This window comes from Anomalospiza imberbis, chromosome 1 (assembly GCF_031753505.1).
Source record: "Anomalospiza imberbis isolate Cuckoo-Finch-1a 21T00152 chromosome 1, ASM3175350v1, whole genome shotgun sequence".
NCBI classification, from domain to species: domain Eukaryota; kingdom Metazoa; phylum Chordata; class Aves; order Passeriformes; family Viduidae; genus Anomalospiza; species Anomalospiza imberbis.
In genome coordinates, this window is record NC_089681.1 from 86,141,311 (window position 1) to 86,167,894 (window position 26,584).

At 41.0% G+C, this 26,584-nt stretch overlaps 1 protein-coding gene and 1 long non-coding RNA gene across 2 annotated transcripts in view; one reads left to right on the forward strand and one right to left on the reverse strand.

Annotated features, from left to right (window-relative positions):
- Positions 1-26,584, reverse strand: part of LOC137478932 (uncharacterized) — a 58,590-nt gene that overhangs the window by 11,801 nt on the left and 20,205 nt on the right. The gene's annotated exons all lie outside the window — the stretch shown is intronic.
- Positions 361-26,031, forward strand: LY86 (lymphocyte antigen 86). Its single transcript, XM_068198878.1, has 5 exons — positions 361-678; positions 13,739-13,825; positions 15,237-15,365; positions 22,268-22,320; positions 25,283-26,031. The coding sequence occupies exons 1-5, from the start codon at positions 558-560 to the stop codon at positions 25,376-25,378; spliced, it is 486 nt and encodes a 161-aa protein (XP_068054979.1). The 5' UTR covers positions 361-557; the 3' UTR covers positions 25,379-26,031.

Consider the following 26,584-nt stretch of genomic DNA (forward strand, 5'->3'; position numbering starts at 1 on the left):
ATGTGGTGTCAGCTTTATCAGACACACCTCCTTTCTCTCCAGACGACAGATTTGTTACTAGGAAAAACAGAGAGACCAAACTGTTCATCTTCCAAAATTTGGACTGACTTTGTGTGATTAAGATGGGGCAATTTGGATTGCAACTTTTTTTCAGCCAGAAGGCTGCAAAATAAGTCTGTTTGAAGTCTTGTCCCAAATGCTTTGACTTCAAGAGAAGAAACTGGCAGCAAGAGCAGAAATAAACACATTGCTGCATTGTTCCAGCAGGCACCAAGGCAGGACTATGCCGGGCAGTGAGTAGGTGTGATTAGCTCATTTGTCATTAGTTGAACACCAAGCAGAAAGCAGAAGTCTAAGTACACGGAAATAACACCCTCCAATTCTGATTAGCCTCTTGTTTATACCGCATTGTGGGAAGCTGAGGCTGCACTGGCTCACTTAACCCTTTTGCAAGCAGGAATGTTGTAAGTCCCGTGTCCCTTGGAGAAAGGAAGGAACACCTCCCTCCAGAGTGTTAGCGAGAGACAGAAGTGATCCTGCAAACTACCACCACCACCATGAAGACATCAAATGCTCTTCTTTTCATCTTAGTCCTGCTTTACATCAATGCCAGCACACAGTGGCCTACGCACACAGTCTGCAAAGAGGACAACTTGGAAATATATTACAAAAGCTGTGGTGAGACTTTTTTACATTTCCATTTTCCTTTTAGCTGCTCAACAGAGTTGTTCTTACATGCAATGAATGATGTTTATAAAGCCAGGCAGTGAATGGAAGGGTTACACTCCCAAACTTGCTCTGGGTTTCACATCTAAAATATTTTTTGTGTTTCAAGTACAGCTGGTTTTGGTGCACACACACACAAAGCTAACTGTATTTAGAAAATAATAAAGAGGAAATAATGTAACAATTCAGAATAATAAACCACTGTGAAAAACCCAGTTTAGCATAAGATCTTTATCTTGAAGTTAGGCTAAAAAAAAAAAAAAGGAAGACCCTAGGTCTTTAACTTTTTTACCCCTGGGATGAAACAGGCTCTTCAATGCACGGATCTGCTGCTTTTCTAACGTGCAATGAGGCTGTGGTGATATGCTTTCTGTCCTCCCACTAGGAATGACAAGGGACCCAGTGTGACAGTGGGAAGGATTCATGTTCTCTGCCATTGCCACTGCGCTTAGAGAGACTTCAGCAGCAGCCCTTACCAGAGGCATTTCCCAGGGATCACAGGGTTTTGTTTGTTCTTTAAATCTGTCGAGAAGAAAAGGAGCAAGCGACACTGGAATTGACTGAAAATGAATTCACTGAATGGTGCCTGCTTTCCACCTCTTGCTTTGCTGGCCGTGTGCCTCGCCTGTTGTGCTGATCTGCTTTACAACTGGGACAAAGGGAATTAGATTCACAGACGCCTCATTCATTTTCCGCACGTGATTTGAAAAGAGATTCATGGCAAATGAGCACCCTAGAGTTTGTTTTTCCAATTCATCCAGTTACAAAGGGTTTTCCCGGGGGCTTTTCGTCGCCTGTAGCTTTCATGCGTTTTTGCACACCCATTAAAATAAAGCCAGTGAGGGACAAGAGAAGTAAATAAATATTTGCAATGCTATTCTTTACTGGCCTGCTCCCAGGGGACTAAAGTCAGGTTTCACGTTCAATAAATGGGTATCATGCATTAAGAAAATATTTAATTAGATATTGAATACAGACTTTGGTATTGCCTTCATTTTAGTAAAAATTTATTGCGCAAGAGAATTCTGTTCCCTCAACAGGTCTCAGTCAGCATGAGATGCCTTGACACAGAGGCACAGGCTACAGTCTGAGTGAATTCAAAGTATGATGAATTTGTCTGCTGGCATGTGCCAGTTAATGTTGCTTCTAACTGTGCACATCACTGGTTTAGCTAACAATATGCATTTGTTTAGAGCCATTTGTTTCTGTCACTTCTTTTAATTTGCCATGAGCAGAAAGATAAGAGGTATATTCATTCGGGGGAATTCACAGATTGAGAAGCATGAGCCAGAGATCATAAAGATCAGGTCCCACCACTTAGAGTTCTGTTCTACTGGGCACAGCTATGGGAGATGAAAAGATTACACAGATGTGGAAACAATGCAAGAATTAAATAAGATTCCTTGTTTGAAGTCAGGTTCCTTTCTCCTTTACTGCTCTGTCAGATTAAAGTTGAGGCAACTCACAATTGCCATCACAGTGTCCTGCCTTGCCTTTTTCCAGAGGCTACCGCATGTGAAGCATCAGCCCAGGATATACCATCTGCATTGCTGCAGATGCAGTTCATAATCCAGCAGTTTGCATAAAGGAGAAGAATTTAAGGTACTTGGGGTCAATACCCAAAATCTACAGGTCAGGAGGATCAATCCAAGTACACTAGTCCACATCTCTTCAGAGAAGACCCTGTCCTTACTTGAGCTCACTGGCAAGCTCACAGTGGTACAAAAGGTGCTTGCTGATCACCCTTTCAGGAGAAGGGGAGCTTTATCCCTAGTTCATTTCACTGTAAACCAGATGGGCAGAACATAACTTTGTTTTTCATCTGTGTCCTGCCAATTGTTCTCACCCAGGAGGACACAGACTTGTTAGTTTTTTGACAAGACCCTTTCCCAGCAAACCTTCCCATTACAAATTTTTAGAAACCTCTTTAGTATTTCCTGCTCCACTGAAGATACCAGAGGATGTCCCATTTGGGGGATAACAGGAACCACAGTGAAGTAACAAGTACAAAATCTTGGGTAAAGGATTGCCTGTTGACTTCAAGAGTGAAGAGATTTCACCTCTAATGTTGTTACTATAGAATCTAGGATGTTATCAGGGAATTAGTATTGAATCAAGGAAAATATAAGGATGTTAAAATAATTATTACCAAGTACTTCACAACTTCTTTCTGGAGCTTAATGTCCTCTCTCAACAAATCATTAGAATTCAGTTTGAGCATTTAAAGAGGAGCCAAGTACCCATTTTTTTCTTTGCTGTTTATCAGATACTCTCCTATAATGCAGTAAAAAACTGAATAAATTCAAAAATATGGGCTAATATAACTGTGATTAATGCAACAGAGAAGTTTAGGTGGATAACTGAGAACGTGAAGCCATCTCCTGTACCCAGGAGTAAGTTGCAATTGCTGGTCACAAGCAATTGTTCTAGCTGCATCCTGCTCCTATAGCATGTAAGATACAGGCATGTATCAGGCCTCCAGCCTCAGCCCATGCTCTGGATCCTATAGAAAGCATCCCCATTCCCACTCAGCCACATCAGACGAAATGTTCTGTAACCAGGACTCCAAGTCATGGATCAAAAGAAAGGGCTAGACAAGATCCTAGTGATCAGTATAATGCAACTGTAAAAAAGTAATCAGACAAAAAATCTCAGCAGCAAGTCCATGGTAAGAAAATCAAGCTGAGAGACAGGTGGTCTAAAAGTAGAGTAAATAGACAGTGTGCTGCCTCCTCTATGTGACCACAGGAGACATAACACAGAGACAGTCTATAAATAGCAAGACATTTCCTATTAGGGCCACTCTTCCTCCCAGAAGCAAGTGACAAAAATGAAGGAAGATCTCAAATGACCACAAATCACTTTAGAAACCTGGGCAGAGATCCTGAGATAAAAGCAGCACAGGTTAACATCTCTGACTGAGAAAAGAGAACAGTAATTGGCAAGTCTATGCACAGACATGAAAAGACCCTGCTACATAAATGGCCAATTTCTACCCCTTTTAATTTCACTGTAATAATGCTTTTGATCTTTCTAGCTACATTATAAAAGGCAATTGTCTGGGAAGGGAAGGGCAGGTAGGCAATGGCAACAAAGTGCCTTGGGCATATTCCAGTGTTATTTGAGTAACAGGCATCCTCTTGGAAGTGCAAAGTGCAATGCAGTCAGAGACAACAGAACATAACTCCCTAACACGTGTACCAGCACCGGCTCCTAGATCATTCATGTAAAACCTAATTGTCTTAATTAGCTAAGAAAACATTCGCAGTATGTAGTGTTCAAATGGGACCCCCTTCATAGGGGAAAGCAGGTGATTGCTCCTGCAGACACATGAAAAATATTTTCTTTTCCAACAATTTTTACAGCTCTTTCTTGAAATATTATGTGGGCCTGTATTAACACTTTAGTGCTTCAGAATACCTGCTTTTGTTTCTACCAGCAAGCTTGGTGATTATTTAATTAAATGATTTAGATTAGTACCTGGGAGATCTTAGAGCTGCCCATTGCCTGAAACTGTAGGTTTCTTTACAGTGCAGAAACAAACACTGATAAGACAGAAGGTTCTAAAAAAGGGTATGGACACCATCAACCATTAAGGACTTTGTTTTCTGTGCACTGGAATAAGTAACAGGGGATTTCAGGGAGCTCTTCAGAAGAGTCAAAGCAGTAGTATTCAAAGATGACATCCTCAGAAATACTCCCAAGACAATATAAAACACTGCTCAGACCACATTTTTAAATGTAGACAAACATTTTTTCCCAATTACTATCTGATTTTTTTTCTTGTTCTTCTGTTTTTCATCTGAAGCAAGGCTAATAGCCATTAAAGTTTCAGGAGAAGGAGCAAACAATCAGTATTCATTTCAACCTTCTGAATTAAATATGACATCGGCTGCACCCTTCATAAGTTTTATATATGTATAGCTACAAATTTTAAAATAATAAAACATATAGGGATATGGGTAAACGTTTGCTATAATTCATGTCTTCTGCTAGACAAAAAACCAGGGCAATCTGGTCATCTAGGTTGAAGCAGTGTCATTTCTATAAACCTTTTTCCCAGCATCCAGTGGCACAATAGGAGGGAGTAGCGCTGCCCACTTCAGTACACACTTGCATTAAATTGCATTCGTAGATAGAGGAACTCTCATTTTTATGGCTTTTTTTTTAAATGTGTGAGTTCAGATTTGGATCTCTGTTAAAATGGCCCCTTGAACTCAACAAGGTGTAGAACCCACTCTGGTCAGATAGTACACTTATAGACATGCTCCTGTTAAACTCTACATTGAGGGAACTTTTCTGTGCTTAAAATAAAACAAGTGGAGACAGAGACCAATTGGCTCACAATTTCCTGATGATTTGTCTGTCCTTTCTGTAGAGTTTCAGGCTTACTAGGGTCCCCCTCACACACTCGTTATACTTTCTCCTACATACTGAGAGATCAAAGATACTATTTTTCTTAAACTCCACTGTTCCTTTTTTTAAAATATACCTGTAACATCAGGTAAATTTTTAAAAATACACCTGCTCATTCAGCAATACCAACTTGTAAACAGTACTGTTAAATTGGCACTAATTTTACAGCATATCACCTTCTGTTCTCTATGTCAACCAGTGTAACTAGTCCTTTTCCCTCCCTGACCACACACTTACATTCTTTACTTAAAGGATATAAGTAATCTGATAGCTTCAGCTGGAAAATAAAGGTCTGTGAAAAAGTTCTCACTCATGCCTCTTCAGGGCAAAAATTCTTCTAGACACTTGGTAAAAAGAGGTTCTTTTTCCATTATTCTTTGGATTTTTGGCAGACAGATTGAGCCAGATGCTTCTCTTGGACTTATTTATTTATTTCCCTCAAACAGTCTCTAGAAAATGCTTCTGCTTCTAAATTATTTAAAACCACACGACACCATGTCCCCTCTGATCTTTTGTTGCATAGATTGCTAATGGGCAAACAATCAAAGAACTTAAGAATTCCACTTGAAAACATTTTTTTTGTTTGTTTACTCTGTCCAAGTCATCTTACTTTCATAGCTTTGCTGTTGAACTCATCTGGTATAACTTACTTATTCCAAGGGGAAGACCAGATGTGTATATGTATATTTCTGGCACCAGATCCTAACAAACTGAAACTATCATTGGAATCAAGGTAGTATAGTTATGAGTGCACATGCAAATCTGCTTTTAAAATGTTGGTCCCTCCATTAATTAAAACTACCCCATCTATTTCATTCTCCACATCACATCAGAGGACTGAAACTTTCTTTTTTCTATGTGAACTCTTCAGGTGATTCTGAACATAATTTTACCCTTCTTTCATGAGGGGAGAGTACTTAGTAAGTTTTAAAATGTAAATGACATAGAGAAGCAGGAGACAATTTCATACCTCCAAGGTACTCTGGCTTAGATTCAGTACCTAGACTTTAAATCTTTCAGTAAAATCAATATTAATGCTTTCAGTGAGACTAGTACTGGAGAGAATTAACCTCAGCTGAACTTCTCCCACCAGGCTTTAAATTCTCCCATCTAATTTATTTTTCAGTGGTTTCCTCACAGAGCCAAATTCTTCACCAAATGAATTAAGGTCCTGCACCATGGGCTGCAAAAGACGGTTGTTTATGTGTGACAGCCTCTCCTGCTTATCTCCAGCTGATAAATCTAAACTGGTTGGCATGTTTTTCACCTACTCACTTTTGCCACGTCTGGTTGCTGTAGCCACTGAGTCACTAAGGTAAATGCAAGGATGAGTGGTAACAGTTCAGAAGACAAGCCTTAGAAAAATATGTTCTCCTCTTTGGAAACATATAGGAGAGACATACCTAAAAAATGGTATATTACATTACCATCAAGTAATACTGTGGGCAAGGCAATACTGTCATTTGCTATTGGATACTGAATCTGAGCCTATGGAGGGAGCACTGTAATACAATAAACAAGTGAGTCACAGTCATTTTAACAATTTGACAAAAATTTCAGATTAGCTCCTGTATTACATAAAGCAGAAATTATCAAAAGGCACATTAACTGCATAAAGTCAGGTGAAAGAACAAACCACAGTTGATGATAAGTGCTATACAAAGCTTTCTCTGTAAGTCTCTAAGCAATAAAGCATTGCTACACTTTCTTGACATTGCCACATCATCTCATCTAAAGCTGCCATCAAGGCCTCAAAATATATCTGGACCCTACTATGCTTACAGTTTAGCAAAGAAAATAGAGGCAGGAGATCAGACACTCACAGCAATTTAATATCCATTGGGGAAAACATCCAAAGAATTCTAAGAAAAATTAACACCTCAAAATGAAAAAAACTACATCAGCATTATTGTGTGTTGGTGTCACTGAACCAACTTTAAGGAGGCAGCCTAAAACTAGGGAGAAACAGTGGCCATCAGGGACAAGATGTCCAAATGCCCTTTAACAGATTCACCACATACTGAATCAAAACCCTTTGGTCTGTTCCAGATGCTGCTTTTAGACTCAAGAGAGCTTCTAGTTGGCAAAAGCTAGCATTTTGAAAACTACCACAAATTCATTCAATGCTACAGTTTCCTCTTCATCTGAAGATGGATGGCTCCTGGCAAATGATCCAATGGTGATCAGGCAGGTGGGAACCCAGCTAGTTTCCTCAGCAGAGGGAGCATGCCATTCCAACTGTAGCTTACTGCCATGCTCTTGTAGTGGATTTAAATCCATCATGGGAAAATGGGAACATTTAGCCCATTTATATGCTGTTGATTACTGTTCTGTATAATCAGCAGTATAGCTGCTACCCCAGAGCATGGCATGTGTCTGACAGCAGGGCAGTTTCCAGCAACATTTGGTTCTACTTCTGACACAACTCTGAAAGCCTCTTGTGAATCCCCAGTCATTCTGGCAAGCACTGATGTCCAGAGATCTCAGTCTCAAGTAGGGCACTATGAAAAAATTATTAAAAAAAAAAAAAAACACATTGAAGAGGGAAGAGACAGCTCTGATTAGGAATACAGGCAGTTACTGTAAGTATCTTATTCATCCAGTGCATGGTGTTTTCTTACCAACAGAAGAACAAAGACTTTCTCTCTCTAATACAGTCCCTGCTGGGCCCAAATTAATGCAGTATTTTCTTGTTACACTGCTGTATTTGAAGTCTGCCTTGTCTGCCTTCCTCTCTCAAGCTAACTAGGACAAATCAGGATTATCAAGTACAGATCTATATGTGCTATCTCTCAAAGCCTGCATCTTTCAGTTTTGTCCTCTTAAACAGGCTTGGCTAAAGCTTTGTCATACCACACAAAGCACAGGAACCCCCCTTTCCAAATACCACCTCTGGCAAAAGCAAGGAAAGAGCCTTCAGATACTGAGCCTCCCCTCGAGCCTCAGCCAACAGCTCTAACAAGCTTGCTCTCAGGAAAGGTGGTTCAAGCAGGAAAAGGCAGGGAGACTTAGGGCATGTCTTTGACAAGGCCGCTTTATGCATGCTAGTCACACCCCCATCCCCAAATACAGCCCTGCACCCTGCACCTTCTGTCTTCATGGGGCTTCCCTCCACCTCATCACATCAGCCTGGTGCCAGAAAATCTCTTCCTCTCCTCTCCACCTGACATTTGGAGCCTCAGAAACCACAAGTTGATAGCACTCTTTGTGAAGCGGAACTCCCACAGTCTGTAACCCCAGGACATTAGGATACACAAACTCTAATCTTCCATATTCCTTCTCCTCTATGTTGCCTAAGGAAGCCAGAAAAGTTCAGGTGATAAAACATACAGTTTTATCTGCAAATGAGGCCAGACTGACTGAATTGAACTAGGCCAGAGTTCCAGCCCGAATTAGGCAAAAGCCTGGAGCTGGCTAAGGCAAATGTTAGGGATGAAGAATTCTCATGATAAAGTAGACACAGCCAGTGTGAGCATCACTATTTATTCTGCTCTCCTCTGAACAGAAGGTCACCCTGCCCCTCCCAGACACGTCTGGATGTGGCAGTGGCATGCAGTGAAGGCAGGCCCAAAGGGAAGTTCGTTAAATTGAAAGTGCTCAGGGAAATGCAGATGCATAACCAGAGAGCTGCTAATTCACCTGATGCTTCTTCCTCAGTAGCCTATAAGTAGATTCCAGTGTCAAATATAACCTTGAGCATTCAGGTTAATTTATTTAAGTAGACATTAAAGGGAAATTGTTGAACGAATACATAAAGTCTGAAATCCCAAACAGTTCCTCATTCTTTCCCTCTCCTTTCATCACGTTGAATGTTGTAAAGACTAATGATTTAATTTTATTAAGAGCTTTGAAGGTGAGGAATATTGGGTAATTGCTAAATGTTTCTTCCTTGTGCTAATTTCCATCTCCTCTAACACCAGCTTGTCCTTACCTGACCCTAGCCAAGTGCAGTTGTATTATTTCATTCCACTCTGTAGCTTATCTGCTCCTAAAAGTATTTTGAAACACCCAAAGCTCACCAGTTTGGAGGGTCTTCTTACCACTCCAAGGCTTACAGTTGTGGACTTTTACAAGCAAAGCTCATCTGCTTGCTGCTGCTATTCACTCATACCACTGATTTGCATGGTCACATGGAAACAATGTGATTTTAGAGCAGATTCAGAAGAGAGAGAAGCCAGTACAAGATACTTAAAAAGACAGCGGGGCAGGGGGGAAGGGGTGGGGGAGAGGGGGGAAGGGAGAGGGAAGAATAAAAGACAGAGGCTGTTGTACACCAGTTCAGCAAAATTCCTAGAACAGGTGCTTCCCATCTGGCCATGCAGTTTCTGTAATGCCCAGTTAGTCATCTAGCAGCTCAGGCTCTTAGGGACATTGCCACAGTGGGTTAGCACATTATCATTCCCAGCTGTCCACTTCATCCTGTGCTCTGGAGATCCCTCCCAGGAGGCTGTAAAGGCAGCCCCAGCTTGCAGCCCTGTGCCTTTGTGCACACCCATGTTCAGCACAGGCAGGAGCCACTGGCCCCACAACTGCAGTAACCAGGGCACAAAAGGGAGATCCCATCTGTTGTCCTTGTCCCTGAGGTTACACTGCTGTAAATATGTCTGAGCTAATCTACCTATGAATCTTCTGCCAAGAACAAAAGCAGGGGAAAAACTTCTAGAAAGAAAAGTTCAGGAACTCATCTGAGCTTCTAGGCTGTACTACACACACCGCTCAGTCTTCCAAGAAAAACCCAGCCAAACCCATCACTGTGAGCACCTCAAATAGTAAGTCAGGCTGAAATCTTGCACTGTGGTGCCAATGCACATGGAAAACCTCATCCCAAATCAATATAGGAACAAATCTCCACCAGGGTACTTGGGTAAGGGTGAAATGGGTGGTGGGATCCATGGGCTTAGCTGACACTAAGCCATGTCAGGGGTGATCAGTAGTAAGATGCCAGGTACATCCCAAATTCACCTCTCACGAATCAGAATTGTACTACAGAAGACAGCCTTCAGTGAAAGCTGGACATTCAGTGTTCATACTGAATATGAAACATACAGTTTGGAGTTCAGCATCAGCCACAGCATCAGGTTCAAATAACAGGTCTGGAAGATCTTGGAGTGCACTGATGGTTTTCAAAAGCCAAAGACTTTCCCATTTCCCAGAGCAGATGCCCAAAATTTAGTACTGCCTTGAGAGAAACTTGAGTCAAAATTCTGCTTCCAGACACCTTTCCTGCTAGCTGTAAATATGTTGCAGCCTAAGTCCTTCTCACTAGATACACAAAAAATGCCCTTTTCCCCCTCAGTAAGCAGATTTTCACTGATACACCTCAAAGTGTTTGCAAAATTTCCAACAACATTATGAGTGTTGGTGATTTATCAAAGCTGAACTGGAAAAGCAAAATTCTGCAACCAGTTAAAGAGCTTCTAGCTTTAATTATGGGAGAGGGAGCAGATTGAAGGGAGTAGGTGGAGGGAAGTCTGGGAACATACAGTACTGTGCACCATGAAATGTTGCAGGGAAGTGGAAGGCTGAAGGGCAGCCCCACGTATTTTAGAGATCTAACTGTAAATGTTATTGCTCTGCACATGTGAAAGACATAACATGTATTTTTTTTCAGTCTAACCAGCTCACTTCAGATTGAGGCAAACATGGAAGAATAAGTATTAAACCTCCATAGGAGACACACAGTGACTCACAGTTGTACATCTGAGATGAAAAACAAAAACGGCAATTGCCTTGAGTTGCCTTGGCCACAGGAGGGACTCCTCATGATTTAAGGAAAGGGGTATGGCACAATCCCTTAGTGAAGAAAACTCAGCTGAATTTAGAGACTCTTTCACTTCTCATGAGGCTAAACCCCACTAATTTCATTAATTTCATTACAGTAGCAACGTTTCTCCCAACATGTTTGGGAATCCAGACTCCCTGGCACCATAGCTTTAGCCACACAGCCATCCTTTCAATTGATTGCAGCAGGAGGTCCCCATATATGCCACAGTATCTAAGATTGCAAAGTTGGATTGCTAAATCTGAGCAGGAATTTCCACAGGGATGATCAGAAAATTAATTGGTGTCTTTTGGCATTGGAAATTTTTACATTTGTCAGCAACAGAGTAACAACACAAAATCCAAGTGATCCAATTCACAAATTTTTCTGGAATTCCTCATGTAAGTGCTTTCACAGTCTCTTCTTCTCTGAGAACTAGACAGCACCTCCTGGATATGTCAGGATCTTATGCTGCATCATTAGCAGTGCAGTAAAAGACATCCATGGCTACAATGCACTATGAAATGTGTCATCTGTCATAGGAGCTCAACCCATAGAAATAAACAGACATCCAAACTAAAATAATCCTGAGATCAGGGTCATTGTAAGAAGCCCAAGCTTTCCAAAAAAGCTTGGTTTCATAAACATACCCTTTCCACTCAGTTACTGATGAGAAATTTTAAAATAAAAGTTCAAATTCTAGCCCTGACACCACAATTTAATTTGTTCATTAAAGTACAGCCTAGTCTCTTTGAAAAAAGAGCATTATATAAGTTCTACTGCCAGGTTTGACCATAACTCCCTCTTGAAACTGCAGAACCAACAATTTTAGTAACTTGACAACCAGCACTATTTGTAGGCATCAATGCCCAAATTGCTCTGAATCTGAGCAGCTGCTTCCTGAACTTTATCATCACACCACACACAAAACAGAAACAAGAGGGGCTCTAGCAGAAGTCCAGAGGAATGCGGAAACCAAGCCCTGAGAGATGGTAGAGACCAGAAGGGAAGCAGGAGTAACGGTCCTGGAGAAAAGAGAAGTTTGACATGCTTTCCAGCTGAAGCAGGAAACTGCTCTTCTAACTGATCCCAACAGCTTCTGAAGCTAAAAAAAAAAAAAAAAAAAAAAAAAAAAAAAAAAAAAAAAAAAAAAAAAAAAAAATGGAACTGTCAGGAATAAAAAAAAAAAGAGGAAAGACAACCCTCTGACTGTTGCCACACTTGATAAACAACTGCAGGCACTAACTTTTTGTCCCAAGCAGATTATGCAACTGCAGAGACTGCTTTAGTGGTGTGGAGGACAAAATCCAGCACAGGGACACAGAGCTTTAGAAATACCAGTGCTTTTTATCTCCCTCCTTTGAACAGTCATTTTAATTTACCAAAATTTAGGGCTCAGGTACTCCTGTTAGACCACACTGATAATCTGTGGGCTCACAAAGCCTGGCTTAGTTAAAGCCCTCCAGGCCCTCTCAACACTTTCATTCATTCTGTGATCTCCTCTAAGCAATCAGGTTTTAGTCACACAGGCTTGCTGATTGCCCGCTGCTACAGCTGTGGGGCGCTGACGCAAAAACAGGGTTAGACTTATGGGGATGCTGGCTCAGCCTCACAGAGGGCACTTGTGACTCAAGTTTCACCACAGCATCAAAGGAAAATTCTCCCAACCTGTTATTTTCAACTCAGTGAGAAGATTAGTTCAAGCAACAATAACTTAGAAACAGAACTCAGTTCCCAAGACTATATTTATCACTACCAGATCTGTGTAAACCAAGGAGCCTATGGCTGCTTCTGCACATGCCACAGTTGCTTCTCATTTTTCCACAGAGAACTATGTTGGATGTGCAGGCTGGCTGGAAAGCCATTATGAGGGACAAAACCATGCCTAAAGCAATTTTGAGGCTCAAGGTATTTTTCCAAATTGGCCAAATCTTTCCCCTCCTGCCACAGCTTTGGAAAACAATTGCACATTCTATTGGTCGTGGCAGCTGAACTGTCAGTGGTTGCTGCTGCCTGTCACCAGAGAGTGACATGTTGGCAAGCCTTCAGGCACAGCATCAAGTCTCATGGAAGCTAGCAAGGAAGAAGGTGGAAGTGGTAGGAAAACAATTGTGTTTTTACAAGAGTTTTAGAGCTTTTTGCAGAGAAAGGGATACTGCAGGAATGGGAAAGAATCACATTCAGAAGAATAATGACAATTATCAGTCAAAGGGCTCCCTTTGGCCCCACAGCTCTGCTAAAGTCTCCCAGAAAAGGAGAAATGTAGAATATTTCCTGGCTTAGAAATATCACAGGATGATGGACCCAGAAAAAAAGTGCTGCAGTATCCCAGTTAACACAATTTTATTTTCAGTTTTGGACTTTTCATCCCACTCCAGAATTCAGTTTCCTAACCAGCTTCACTAAGCCATCTTGTGATACAAATTAATTAATAAACATCTTCATAACCAATTGCTCTTCAGTGCTGAGGAAGGAATGGCAATGTGCAGAGTCTGGGAAGAGCAGTTGTGCTGAGACTTCACCATTGACTAAGTATTGGCTATCCACCATTGTGGGGAACTTGCCGCCTTTGAGCTTGGTCATTTTCCTACACAGTAGATTCTAGCCTCACACAGGTTATCACCTGAGTGCACTTCAGACTGAAGAGGCAGGAAGGACAGAAGTAGCTACTGAATGCAGGGTGTGGGAGCGCTAAGCACTTATTGGAGAACTTTTAAGAAATATGTAATTTGTTTTTTATAACACTTATACATTTTATATATTATATATACAGTCTCATTAAAGTATCTCATTAAAGATACCACTTGTAACCCATTGCTTTGTGTCTTCAAACAGATCCCCAGCAAGATTTTGCTCTCAACATTGACCATTGTTCTGATATTGCAACCCACACCTTTAACATCAGAGCTGCAATGGTCCTAGGTAAGTCAATTGCTATTTTCTCACGCTGTACACAGGTAATTCATATGTGATTTCTGGTATTAAGAAGTAAGCAAGGGTGACAATCGCCTATAAAATATGAATGGGCTTCATTTCTTAGAAATTTCAAAACCTGTGCAGGGGTACAAAAATGTCAGTTCTGTTATCAGCTCGGCCTCAGACTACATATGTCACCCGAGAGAGGAGTATATCAACTTTCAGCCTCTATTCTGCTCCCACTCTTCATTTGTACACATGGAGAGCCAAGGGGGGCTGTTCTAGAGCTCATCATCTTCATAGCTAAGTTTTCTGGGGAGAGTCTTGTTGACTCTCACACACATTCTTGTGTCAGTACCTCACCAAATTTCCAAGTCTGTGACCCTTGCAGGTAGGGGACTGAAGGGACTCCCACAGAGTAGCACGGGGGACACTTCTCTGTCCCTCCTGGGAGTACAGAGGAGCATGATGGGAAAGTGCTGGCCTGAGGCAACAGTCATGCCATCAGTTTGCCACCTGCACTAGCTGAAATTATACCCTGATCAGCAATAAAGGTACAAACTGGGCGCACAATTTAATATTAGCCATAGCTTGCTTTGTGATTCTTTCACAGGAAAGCCACCTCTTGCAAACCTGAGCCCCAAGCTCATCTAGATCCTGTACTACCAGAGCATAAATATGAAAGCGCTGCTTTATACTCTAGCTGCTGAAAATAAATTTGCGTGCCAAGTGTCTTTTAGCACCTCAGAATGCTTATTTACATGCAAAAGATCTCCCTTCCCGTGAGAGTGCGGGCTATTTGTCCAGGGAGCATCAGTTTTCAGGTGGCTGCAAAGGTAAACAAGCCTGAAAAGAAAATCACACTACAGACATTTGCAAATACTTTTCCCACAAGTCAGAGTACAGGACCTCTGTCTAAATCCAGTAGCCTCACTGGCTCTACCTGTGTCAGCAAGCCAGGAACAAGCAGGCAACCTCCTAGCACTGCTAAGCTGTTATGCTGGTCCCTGGCACAGGTTTGGCTCAGGCCAGTTACTATTTTCCCAGGCAGCAGTTACAGGTCACAGGTTGCTCTCAGGGGCCCATTGGATATGATCCCTCTGCTAAGAACACAAGAAAAGTTTAGATGCAAGGACATGAGATTTGCTACGACATTTGACCGAGTCAGAAAATGGTCAAGGGCATAGTTTATTTAATAATCAAGATAACTGCTATTATGTCCCCTGTCATATACCTTGAAGGGCCTAGAGACCTATTCCTGAAGCACAGATTTCTATGTATCAGGAGTCCTCTATGAAGAGAAAAAGTCTAATGGCTCAAACAGCAGGAAGGAAAAAATATAATCTTTTTTGAAATAAAGTAATAAAGTTGTTGATCCTTGTGCTTTCTCTGAGCTCTCTTTCTACTTTGTGTGTAGGACACAGCATCAAGGAACTCTACGTCAAGCTGGACATGATCGTAAATGGAAAGACTATCTTAACCTACTCAGACACGCTTTGTGGGCCGGGTCATTCTAAGCTTATTTTCTGTGGAAAGAAGAAAGGAGGTAATTTAGGTGGCACTCTAAGTGTTTGATGGCTACTGAATACTCCAAGCAGGATGCGCCTGCTGTGCTGTTGAATGCACCAATACATTGTAATGTTCTGTTTACTTCACCAGCATGTTAATGGGTGACAGGAACACAGTAGGACAGAGACATTTTAATTTAAGGGCCTGCTTTTTCCCCCAACCTGTTTGTTTGTATTACTTTTAATTACAGAATATTGCACACACATGGGATTTCAAGTCCATTAAAAATAACTGTGGTTATGTGACCCCCATCCACCAGCAAAGAGGTTCATAAGCCCTATTTAGAGGCACGTGCTTGTCATGTGAGCAAGAAGTATGACAAAAATAAAGGCTAGTTTGGTAAAAGAAATGGTGAGCAAACAAACAACCATTCTGAATATGTTCTTCACTATTAAGCAAGTCACACCTCCTGTCCTCAAAGGTAATTCTTTAATCACTTTATGAAGAAAAATGTTTGAATAACGATATTTGGAACAAGATACTATTTGCTACCATCTATGGTTTGCATCTTCTTTCTGTTCAACATGTGCCTATGCAGCAGTCAAATGAATTCAGATCATGCCAGTCACACTGCCAGCTGGTGACGACTTACTCTAGTTGGTTTAGAGTGCTATTACTTGCCCCAGAAAACAGGCATCTTTGGGCCCAGGTGAGCCTGGGCAACTCAAGGCCCCTTCTGCCACAACCCATGCTAGGTAGTCCCAAGTTAGCTGTGCCATGTCTGGAAAAGCTGTGGTCATGCTTCTGGACTGCAGTAGTCATGTATCCAATAATTCTTAAATCCCCCTCATATCATGATCATCTATTTAGGTTGATTTTATAAAAAACAAGTAGAGCCACAAAGAAGTTTGGGTTGTCAGAGCACCAGATAGTTACAGAAGCTCTGCTTTCCTTGAGTCACTCGCATCTTCAAGCTGATAGCACTGCAATAACTCATGTGCAAGGGCCATGAGTTTAAAGACCATGCACAGCACTACTGCTAAGACAGTTCCTGGAAAATTACTACGACATTTCACACTGCACAAAACTATCACAAAGAATAATAGAGAAATGCTGCATGAGCAACCAATTATGTAAATCCTGCAAGCCAGATAGACAAAAAAATTAAATTCAGAAGTTTCTTCAATTGTGTATTGAATTACAAGAGGAGAAAACCCACCCACAGACCTACTGAAAAACTATCTTATTCTGATGAAGTACTTAATAACATCCTTTAGTGAATACATTAAGGAGAAGTAGAGTCAGTCCTGAGCTGAGCACAAACTGCTATTCACTCATTAAGCTACAAAGCCAAAACCTCCTGGGGTTTCCAAGTCTCTTAATCTTAAACTGACAGGCGATTGTTTCTGCTAATTGAACTACATTATGATATAAACATAATTGGTTGTTTAAATAATACTATATATCTTCATCTAGAAGTATCCCTACTTCAGTGCAAAGACATCTGCCGTGCACTTTTTAATACACACCCTCTCATCCAGTTGCTGTTTTTATTTAGTAATTAAGTCACAGTGGAAATGAAGTGAACTTTCTCGAACAGGTTCAAACTAAAAATGGGGTATTTCTTAATTAGTTGACAGTCAAATCTACCTGATTTGAAGAAGAGAATTAAGAATTGAGCTGAAGACCAATTTAAGGCTGTTCAGGCATAATTTACCGTATGAGCACAGTTGTAAATCTGACCTAATGCCTGTGAAGGAAGGACATCTTGTGAATGGCCAAGTATGCAGACTACTAAGACACAGGAGTGCAGAGAGCCCTTTCAACTGAAGCTTTTCATAGAGAGCCTCTTTTCCCTGCTGTATGGGCAACATTTCCAACATCTGGCCAGACCTGACTGGAGTTTAAATATAGTTTCACACAGGATTTGCTAGTCTTTCACAAGCAGGCCAAATATTGCCTGCTCCTCCCTCTCCCAAAATTAGACAGAACATCATCCTTGTACAGGTTTTGTTGATCCACTTACTTGTGGGGAAAAGCAGAGCAGAAGTTACAAGAAAAAGAGACTTTTAAAAGCCAGCTGTGGCAAAGTTTTAGTTATTTGAGGGAAGTTTTCTTGTTTTCATTACTACATTTTTTCATGACTGGAAATACTCTGTGTGCTGAAAAGACTTAATATAGCTTAAGATTTCATGTTCATCATAATCATATAGTATTTACTATTTTTGTTAACCAAAGGTCATGTCTGGCACTGCTCACTCGGACTCATAAATAGGATTCCAAGATCTTTTTCTTTGAGCTATATGTCTGTTGTGAAGTTGTTAGCTCAAAGTTTGCAAGGAAATTTACCATTGTCTATTTAGGAACAATAGCAACAAAATTGCTAAATTCTTTGTGGCATAACATGAACTCAGGCCTTCCTCTTTTTTAGTAGAATGTACTGGTTATTCCCAATTTCCTCCAAAGAAAAAAATTACGTAAGATTTAACAGATTTCCCAATGCAATCACTAAAATCAGAGTGGAAGATCTACCAGGGTAATATTAAGCAATGTGCCAACCACAGCTTGCAGGCTTAAGCAAAGCTACCTGACAAAAAGACAGCTGCCTCCTCTGCAAATTTTCTTTTGGGCTCAACTGACATAGGCACCATCAGAGCACTTGCACAATTCCTTGTGCAAACACCCCAGACCATAGAGAAACCTCCACCTTCCTTCAGACCTCCATTCTTTTACATTATTGTCCCCTTCAGTAGGTGTTACAGTGAGCAAGTTTCTAAAACAGTATTTGTGAATAAAAGTAGAGAACATAACATGAATTAAAAGACTGGCTATCACACTGAGAATGTAAGTAGCTGTTTCTGAGAAAGCAGCTATACCACAAAGCTAGGTCTTTGGGCTGACACACAATGCCATCTTGCTTATCCCCTTCATCTCACCTTTTCCTCACCAGTAAAGAGATTGAATCTTTCTCACCTGGCCACGTATTTACATATGTTTTTTCCCACTCAACTATACATCTATAGCTGGCAGTTATTCACATAGTTCCTACATCCATAGCACCCACAGAAGCTGTGTGTCAGTTGCATCGGTGCAAGATTGTGTCCTAGAAGAACTCCAACATGGAGCATTGAAGTTCTAAAAATATTTAAAACATAGAAAAAGGAAGAGGTGGGTGCAGATGTACAGGGCCTTTATATAGTATAAGAGTGTGAGAACGCATAAAGATTTTCAGTGAAAGGAAGATTTGAGAAAGAGGAGTGAGAATTTCATTATAGGTGTTTTGTCAGGAAGGAGAGGCATCTTCATGACAAATGATAACTAGTAATTTGAAGTAATCCTCAGGAAGTTCTTACTTACACATTTGAAAGCTCTGCCTCAAACTGGAAACTACTAAAGGCATGCTCACTAGCAATGAAAAGGACTAAGTCCCTTTTGGTAGAAAGTACAGTGAAAAGCTGCTACAAAAATACAGTAGTATCACCTTGATTCAGTGGTACAATAGAAATATTTTCTAGGCAGTTCTACAGAAATCACTTTCAGATAAATCTATAAGAAAAAGGACTGAAAGCAAATCATTGATGACAGCATGCTTGACAGGTACCACAAATTACCAGCAGACAAAAAAAGAAAAAGGATAATATTTAATTGGAAAAATACACTCATGGTTTATGCTCTTCCAAATGTGTGAGCATTTTTTGCAACCATATTTGGGCTTTTCTCTAGGAAGACCATAGAATTCTTTCAATAAGATAGGCTCAGTGTTTGTGACAGTTATACTTACTGCAGCAGATGTGTTCATCCTCTTTCAATTGAGGAATGTAAAAATGTATGAATATGTGGAGAAAAAATGCATATTAAGGATGCTGTGATAAACTGCAGTCCTTCAAGCCTTGGAGGATGTTTACCCTTCTAGAATTATAGTAGAAATCCCCATGCAACTGGAACACTGAATGATCTTTTAAAAGCCTGATCCACTGAGGAGGTTTCCATAGTCCAAAGTGAATGTGAATGATAAAATTCAGCTGATTTATGAATCCATAGTATTTCCTGAAAGGTCTCAACTAGCTGAAAATGAAAGCTGCCCTTACTTTCCCATAAGGACATACTTTCAAAGCAGCACAGCTTCCCCCTCCCCATTGAAGCAAGGAAGATTACAGGAGTTTCCAAAGGACTGGTTACAGAACCACAGAACTGTTGAGGTTGGAAAGTCATTTGAAGATCATCTAATCCAGTTCCACATACTTCAATCAGGGCCATGTCCAGGGCAAGGTTTTTAGATATAGCTAAGGATGGATGCTTTACAACCTCTCCAGGCAACCTCTGCCAGTGCTCACTCAGAAGTGTTTTGTGAGTTCAGGAAAAGCTTCCTGTGTTTTAGTTTGTGCCCACTGCCTCTTTGCCCTGCCACTAGGCACCAGTAGAGACAGCCTGGCTCCATCCTGTTTTACAACCCCACTTCAGGTATTTGTACATATTGATGTGTTGTCCCCTAATGTTTTTGTTCTCTACGCTGAACAGTCCCAGCTCCTTCAGTCTCCTCATTGGAGAGATGTTCTAGTCACTTAATTATATCAGTGGCCTTTCACTGGACTTTCTCCAGTAGCTCCATATGTTTCAGCTCTGAACCACTGCAAGACCCCTGGTTAAAAAGAGCTAAATAAGGGTAAAGCTGAAGCATAAAGCAGTAAATGTGGACCTCAAACTGGACAAGCAGCACCTGCTGGTCCACATTTGAAGGCTCCCTAAAAGATAATACAGTGATTTCTTTGATAACTGAGCAAAGGCATAGCTACAACACATCAGAGCAATCAAGGAAAACTTCTCAGAGTGGGCTGAGGCAGAGCCCTGAGACTGCATTCATCTAGTTACTTTATCACAGTGAAGTGTGTGGGGGAAAATAGCTTCTACCTACACTAGATGAGAGATTAGCATTGCCATCATTTCAGAAGCAAATTTATGGCCTGATGACACCTACTGCATTTTAAAATACAGGCTTTGCAGAGCCTGAATGCTGCATCTATGTTTTTAGATTCTGGATGGCTTTCTGAGAGCCTAGATGAGATCCTAACAAGCCACATGATCCAAGAGAAGCTTCCATACCCCCATGCAGAAGGACTTTGGGTGATTGTTCACAGCCCAGTTTCCTCTCCACTCTCCTCTGCTGTCATCCAAGATTTGCTAGGCTGCGAGTTGACTGAAGAAAAGGTAGTCCTACAAGGCTCTCTACTGAGCAAAAGGACACACAAAGCATGAGCCCCACCACTGCATGGTCCACACTACCCTGAGGGAGCAGCTCCCAGTATGCCTTAGATCACATCAACACACACAGCTCAAGTCCCAGGGGAGTCACTCACCATTATGCAGTCTTCAGTGCCTTTAGTTCCCATTTAGAGTCTATTAAAGCTGTGAACTGAGAGGTGGGCTGTACTGTAGTTTTTAAAATTTTTGAGTCACCACTCTCTGCAGTGGAGATGTGTCAGACTCCTGGGCTCTTGCTTCATGCACAGAAGCAAGTAGCAATGGTGACTGCTCTCTGAAAACAACAAGACTTCTTGCTGTCCACATGAATTAGCCAGGGATGCAGAGGGGAATGAGTACAGTACAATTGCTGTAGCATAGTTGATCTGTTTGGGATTGACAAACCGAGAAATAGTTATTCTGTTCTCTGTTTTGGGATTAGGTTTTTCAATGCAACACTAAGTTGTTTTGCATCTTCTCCACCTCCCAGGATCATCAGGGTGTTACACTAAACAAACTTCTCACTAATGCAAAGGTATAGAACACTGGTAATACCTCAGGTTTCTCCTTTTCCTAGTTTATCTTATTGTCATGATTCTTTCATATAATTTCGTTACAGGACTAACATTTCACATCATGTGTGGGAAGAACTTTTGTGGACTGTTTTCCAAGTCCATGCATACAATCTAAAGATGTTACAAAGCTTTTATCCAAAACTTTCACAAGAAACAGTTTAAATCAACAGTGAGACTAGACTAAAACAACTCTCTAGAAGTGAAAAGCATCAAAATGCCAGCACATACTCATATAAACATGATGAAACACTCCTCTGTCACTGTCAAAGTAAGGAATATTTCATGACACCTACAAAAAAGAATCCTTAAACAGTTCTTAGACTTTTCCATTACTTGTGTGGGGCAAGTTGTGCAAGAAATTCTGAAATACTGAAACATCTACAAGTTTTATTTTCAGTCAAGTCTGTACAGTTTGGCCCAGTAAGCTATGAAGAAGTAGGAGGAATTGCAGAACAGCTTGCTAATTCTCTCCATTAATGCCAAAGTTGCCCTTTCTTTAACAGCCAAGAGCAGGCATGCCTCGTATGATTAGGGAGATGAGGATTGGAAGGTGGAACTCCCAGGCTCTATTCCAGTCACCAACACAGTTGTGATGACTTTAATACCTCATGTAACTTCTTGATGAATGTTCCCTCAGCAGAGAGACAGACATATTCTTATTACTTTAAAGTCATGTTCAGCAAGCATTCAGAAGTCCATACCTACAGCTCAGCTCAGATTGGATTTTCTAAAAATTACCAAAACAGTACAGTTCAACTACTGCAGGTATTTAATAGTTCATGCTAAAGGACTTGAGTCTGGCAGTCCCCCCCTCCCCTTTCATTTTCAGGATGTGTGATGACATAGGTACGCCCAGCTGGTTGTGCAAAGACACACCCCCTTTTTCCATTCACATGAGCTGCAGATGCTCCTTGAGCCCAAGCTCTGCCTTGCTTTCCCCACAAGGCAGCATACATCCTGACATTTCCCTCAAAGGAACTGTTGCAGGGCTGTGTGTGGAGCATTTTGCAGTTCCATAGGACTTGTCACTGGAGGCTTTGAAATGTCATTACAAAAAAAAAAGCATCTATGATCAGCAGACTTTTTCCTTCATGTCTAACCATCCATAATCATTGTTGCTTTCCAGAACAACTCTATTATGAGGGGCCAGTCACACTGGGAATCAAAGAAATCCCTCAGGTAAGTTGGTCATGGTTGTGTTTCCAAGCAAAAGGGCTTCCCAAAGAAGGTATGGTCAGAGGACTACCAGAAATCATGCCAGTACATTCCAGGCTTCCCCAGCCAGCACACTGGATCTGATAGTGTTTTATATTAATAACCCTTTTCAATATGAAATGAAGCGGCTTTGCTTATAAAGAGTTACAGAGGCACTACTGTCCAGCAACAAAGTTTTGGTTTTTTTTTTCAGGCTAGCAAATGTCTGTACCAGCATTAAGTCAGACAGCCATAGAGTTCTTTAGTAGGCTCTCCCTCTCTTACTCTTAAAATAGCAAGAAAAGAAGCAGTTCCAGGGGACTCCCCAGAGACCAAGGCTGCAATTTTGCTCAGTCCTTAGTGAACTGAACAATTTGGAGAAGCTCATTCATCCTCTCTGGCTATAAAGGCAATTTAGATATCTATTGCAATTGAACAGGTTCCACTGTACATACATGGTGTCAGGCAGAGAGACCAAGGTCTTCTAGGTGGCAACTGAAGGTGCAAGTTATTAGGCCAAGAACACTTTCTCTGGATTTATGGAGCCTTAAAATAAGAAAATAATTTCTTAGGAAGGTGAGAAAACAAGTAGTAGTGTAGGTGCTGCTCTGAATTTCCTGGTCATCCATTACAGATGTTTTTTACTGGCAGCCTTCTCCATACACAGCTAAGTCTCCTAGAAGAGCAACCAAATCACACTGGAAAAAAAGCAATATTCAAAAGCTGAATGCAACAGTCTCTTAACTGGGCACAGCATGAAGATATATTTGATCAGTACGTAACAAAGGATTTTTTAGAGACATACAACGAAGAGATTGGATTGAAGAGAAGAAGGCAAAGTCTTTGATTATCAAGGCATCTTGTTGAGAATGTGGCAAAGAAAGGATCACAGTCACCACTGAAAAAGCACAGAGTTCATGTGCTCAGTACAATACCCCTTAGATTTACTCAGAGAGGCACAGCATGAGCTCTCAGTTCTTCAGCAGCAGATATAAAATGTATGTCAGAGGCTCAAAGATGAGGTCTGGGATCTGCTCAGCGCTGGATTGCTCTAGGCAGGAAAAGAAAACAGGATCAGAACAGGGATAGAGAACAAAGACATGAGTCCCAAAGAACCAGGCTTACCAAGACCTGCAGAGGTGATAACAAGGATAGCTGGCTTCTGGAAGATTGAGCCTCCATAAATGCTACCATCTCATATGTCTCAATCTTCCTTTGGTGATAGGAGCAACCAGGACCTTCATTTTCCCAAGGCTTTCACACAGGGAGCTGGACCCCCATTATGCAGGCTGTTATCCCACCCTAACCAGCCTGCTCCGCTAGAGGTTATACCTACAGAGGCTGTGTTGGGCACTGCCTTTTGATGTCTCACACAGGAGTGCCTGAGCTCCCATCAATCATCATCCTGCCCCAGGAGCAGCTTTACTAACATACTTATGTAGTAATGCCTCAAGACAAACTGAAGAATAGATCTTTAAACCAAGAAGAAGCCCCAGAAACATGCACACAGACCAGTAAAACTCCAATTCTGGGAAAATCAGCCGAATTTTCAGCTAGTTTCTGGAGCTAGAAACTCCAAGACTGATCACAAGCCTCTTTTAAAAACATTTTTCACCACAAGCAAAAAATAATTCTGAAGGAGAAAAAAGAAATCTAATCACTAATAAGCAATGGAAATTAGTTATTATGAAGTCTCTTCCATGAATTAAACCATAAGCTTTTGGAGAGTTAACATGCTTGTGTGAAAAGGAATAGGAAGCCTCTTTTGTTAATTAATCAATCAGGCAAATAACACCATCCTTCCATGCTGACAAAAAGGAATGATTCCATACAGCAATCATCTTCTGCTCATTGCAAAGAACAACCTCATCTGGAAAGCCTGAGGGATGTTTGCATGATCTACACAGGAATTACAACCAGGCTCTATTCTCAAGAGCATGTTGCCACTGGGTCTCTCTCTAAATTTAGATTTTACTCTTAACTTGAACCTCTCTGTGAGGATGCAGGCCAGGTATTGCTTTAAAAATCCCATTGAAAAAGGCAAATGCCAAGAAGCCTGACTCATTCTATCCATGTCTCCTATTCCAGAACCAGAAGGGCTCTAAATAGGGCACATGGTTCAAAGCAAGGAGGTCACTGCTGCCAACCTCTCTCACCCCACATTTTGCTCCCCTGTGTGCGCCAGCAAAAAAAAAAAAAAAAAAACAAAAAAACACAGAAATAATTACTGCAGTGCAAGCAATACACAGTGAATAAAATCTAGTTCACCTCTTCTTCCAAATCTGTTAAAGCCACTTTGGTCACCTTGGTACAGTGCTTCTCCAAGTGTCTGGAGAGCGCCATTTTACCTATACAAGATAGCCATGGCTTCTTTAAAGTTAAGATTTTTTTTGCATTGTAATGATATAAGTTCTCCCAAAAGCCTGAATTCACATTTTCAACTATACTATTGGAAATTAGACTACTTCTTGTTTTATTATATAGGAATTCATTACAGATTGAGTCAGCTATACACACTTCCCCCAGCATGCTCCGTTATAAAAATTCATCTCACTAACACTGAACAACAAGATCCATGTAAGAGAACTGCCAGAGAACTGAGGGCCTCTTTTTCCAGTTACTAAATAGCACAGGCCATATTGTGCTCGCTTATAAGAATCATGAGAATTTCCACAGATTTGAAGGGATTTTTTAATGCAGAAAAACATTTCATCCCCTTGCACTGTTTAACTTTCAATTTATGCTGTCAGCATTGATATCCCTGAGGAGAGTATTTTGGCAGAAAATATGGGCACATCCTTTACCACCTCTGAAACATTTGGACGAGGAAGGTTTTGGAGGAGCTTGATGGGAAAACATTGTTCTGTTTCTAAAAAGAGGAGTCGGAAACTTAAGCAGTTATATACTACTATGGGCTAATCTCTTGCTTTGCATTTTTCTCATACAGGGAGATTACACTGTTTCAGCAAAGCTGACTAATCAAGATCACGTCATTGTCGCTTGTGCCGATTTTACTGTGAAAAATTATTTAGACTATTATTAGCAACAAACCAATTTCATGAAAGCTACAGACTACCAAAACTATTCAAGTCAAGTAGGCTGCTTGCATGCTACAATGATTCTGAAGAAAATAATCCTCACATGGTGATTCTCATGCTGCTCCTCTTTATAATTTGCTATTTTCAAGAAGTTACTAGATCCTCTAGTGGTAATTTTATCTCTAAATGCACACTGTAGCCTACTTTTTTCTTCTAATATATACAGCTGTAAGAAGAAAGTATCCAATACCAACACTCTCATCTTAGGATGAAAATAGCATGAAGCAGAACAGGCGAGAGCCTAAACACTTTTTGCAGTAAGTTATGGAGGTATCCATTTCTAACACAGGCTAGAAGATGACTTTCACATATATCACATATTATGCAGTTACAGAACTCAACATCTTAAATCTTCTCTGGAGCCTGTCTGGAGTTTCCACTAGCACAGCTTTTGTTATAACCACAGAACAAAAGGAAATAGGATGAACATGCCTTTTTTCCAATGATCAATGTTGTGTCACTGGATTCATATCATTCTAGTCTTCTGGAGTCTACCTGGAATTTTTGGTTCTGTAATGTCTTTTAAATGATGCGTGAATCATTCTGTACTTAGACTATGTGCTCTTCTTGCTTCTCAATAAATTCATAATGAAAGACATTTTTCTCATTTTTTGTCATGTTTCTCGGATTTCTCCAAAGTTTAAGGGGGGGGGGGGAAGGATGATGAGGGAAACAAGTTCAAAGAGCACATTTTAAATATGAAGTATCAGTCATGTTTACACATATTTTATATTCACAGAGGACAAACTGTTCCTTGCTTTGAAGCCCCAGGAGAAGTAACACAAACTATATCCCAAGTGCAGCACATCTCCAAACCATCTCATTCCAGGAGTCTTTGTAACTGGCATAGCTGATGGGTAGATAGATAACCAAGTATAGGGCAGCACATAGGATTAGGATCTTGGCTTGGAGAGTGTAGAGACCTGTTTGGGATCCTGATATGGAGTAGGGTTGAGATATTATTTGAAAAGGTATAAGCAGGAATCAGAGACACAGGAGGCTCCTGGAGCTGAGCACAAATTTACAAAGGCTGGCCAGAAGCACTGGGCTGCATGCCTCATGTTGGAGAAGTTCAGTATGTACAGCTAGGGCAGCTGTGGCTCACATATGGCCACCCAGGAGTTCTGACATATGGCCTCCATCCTACACAC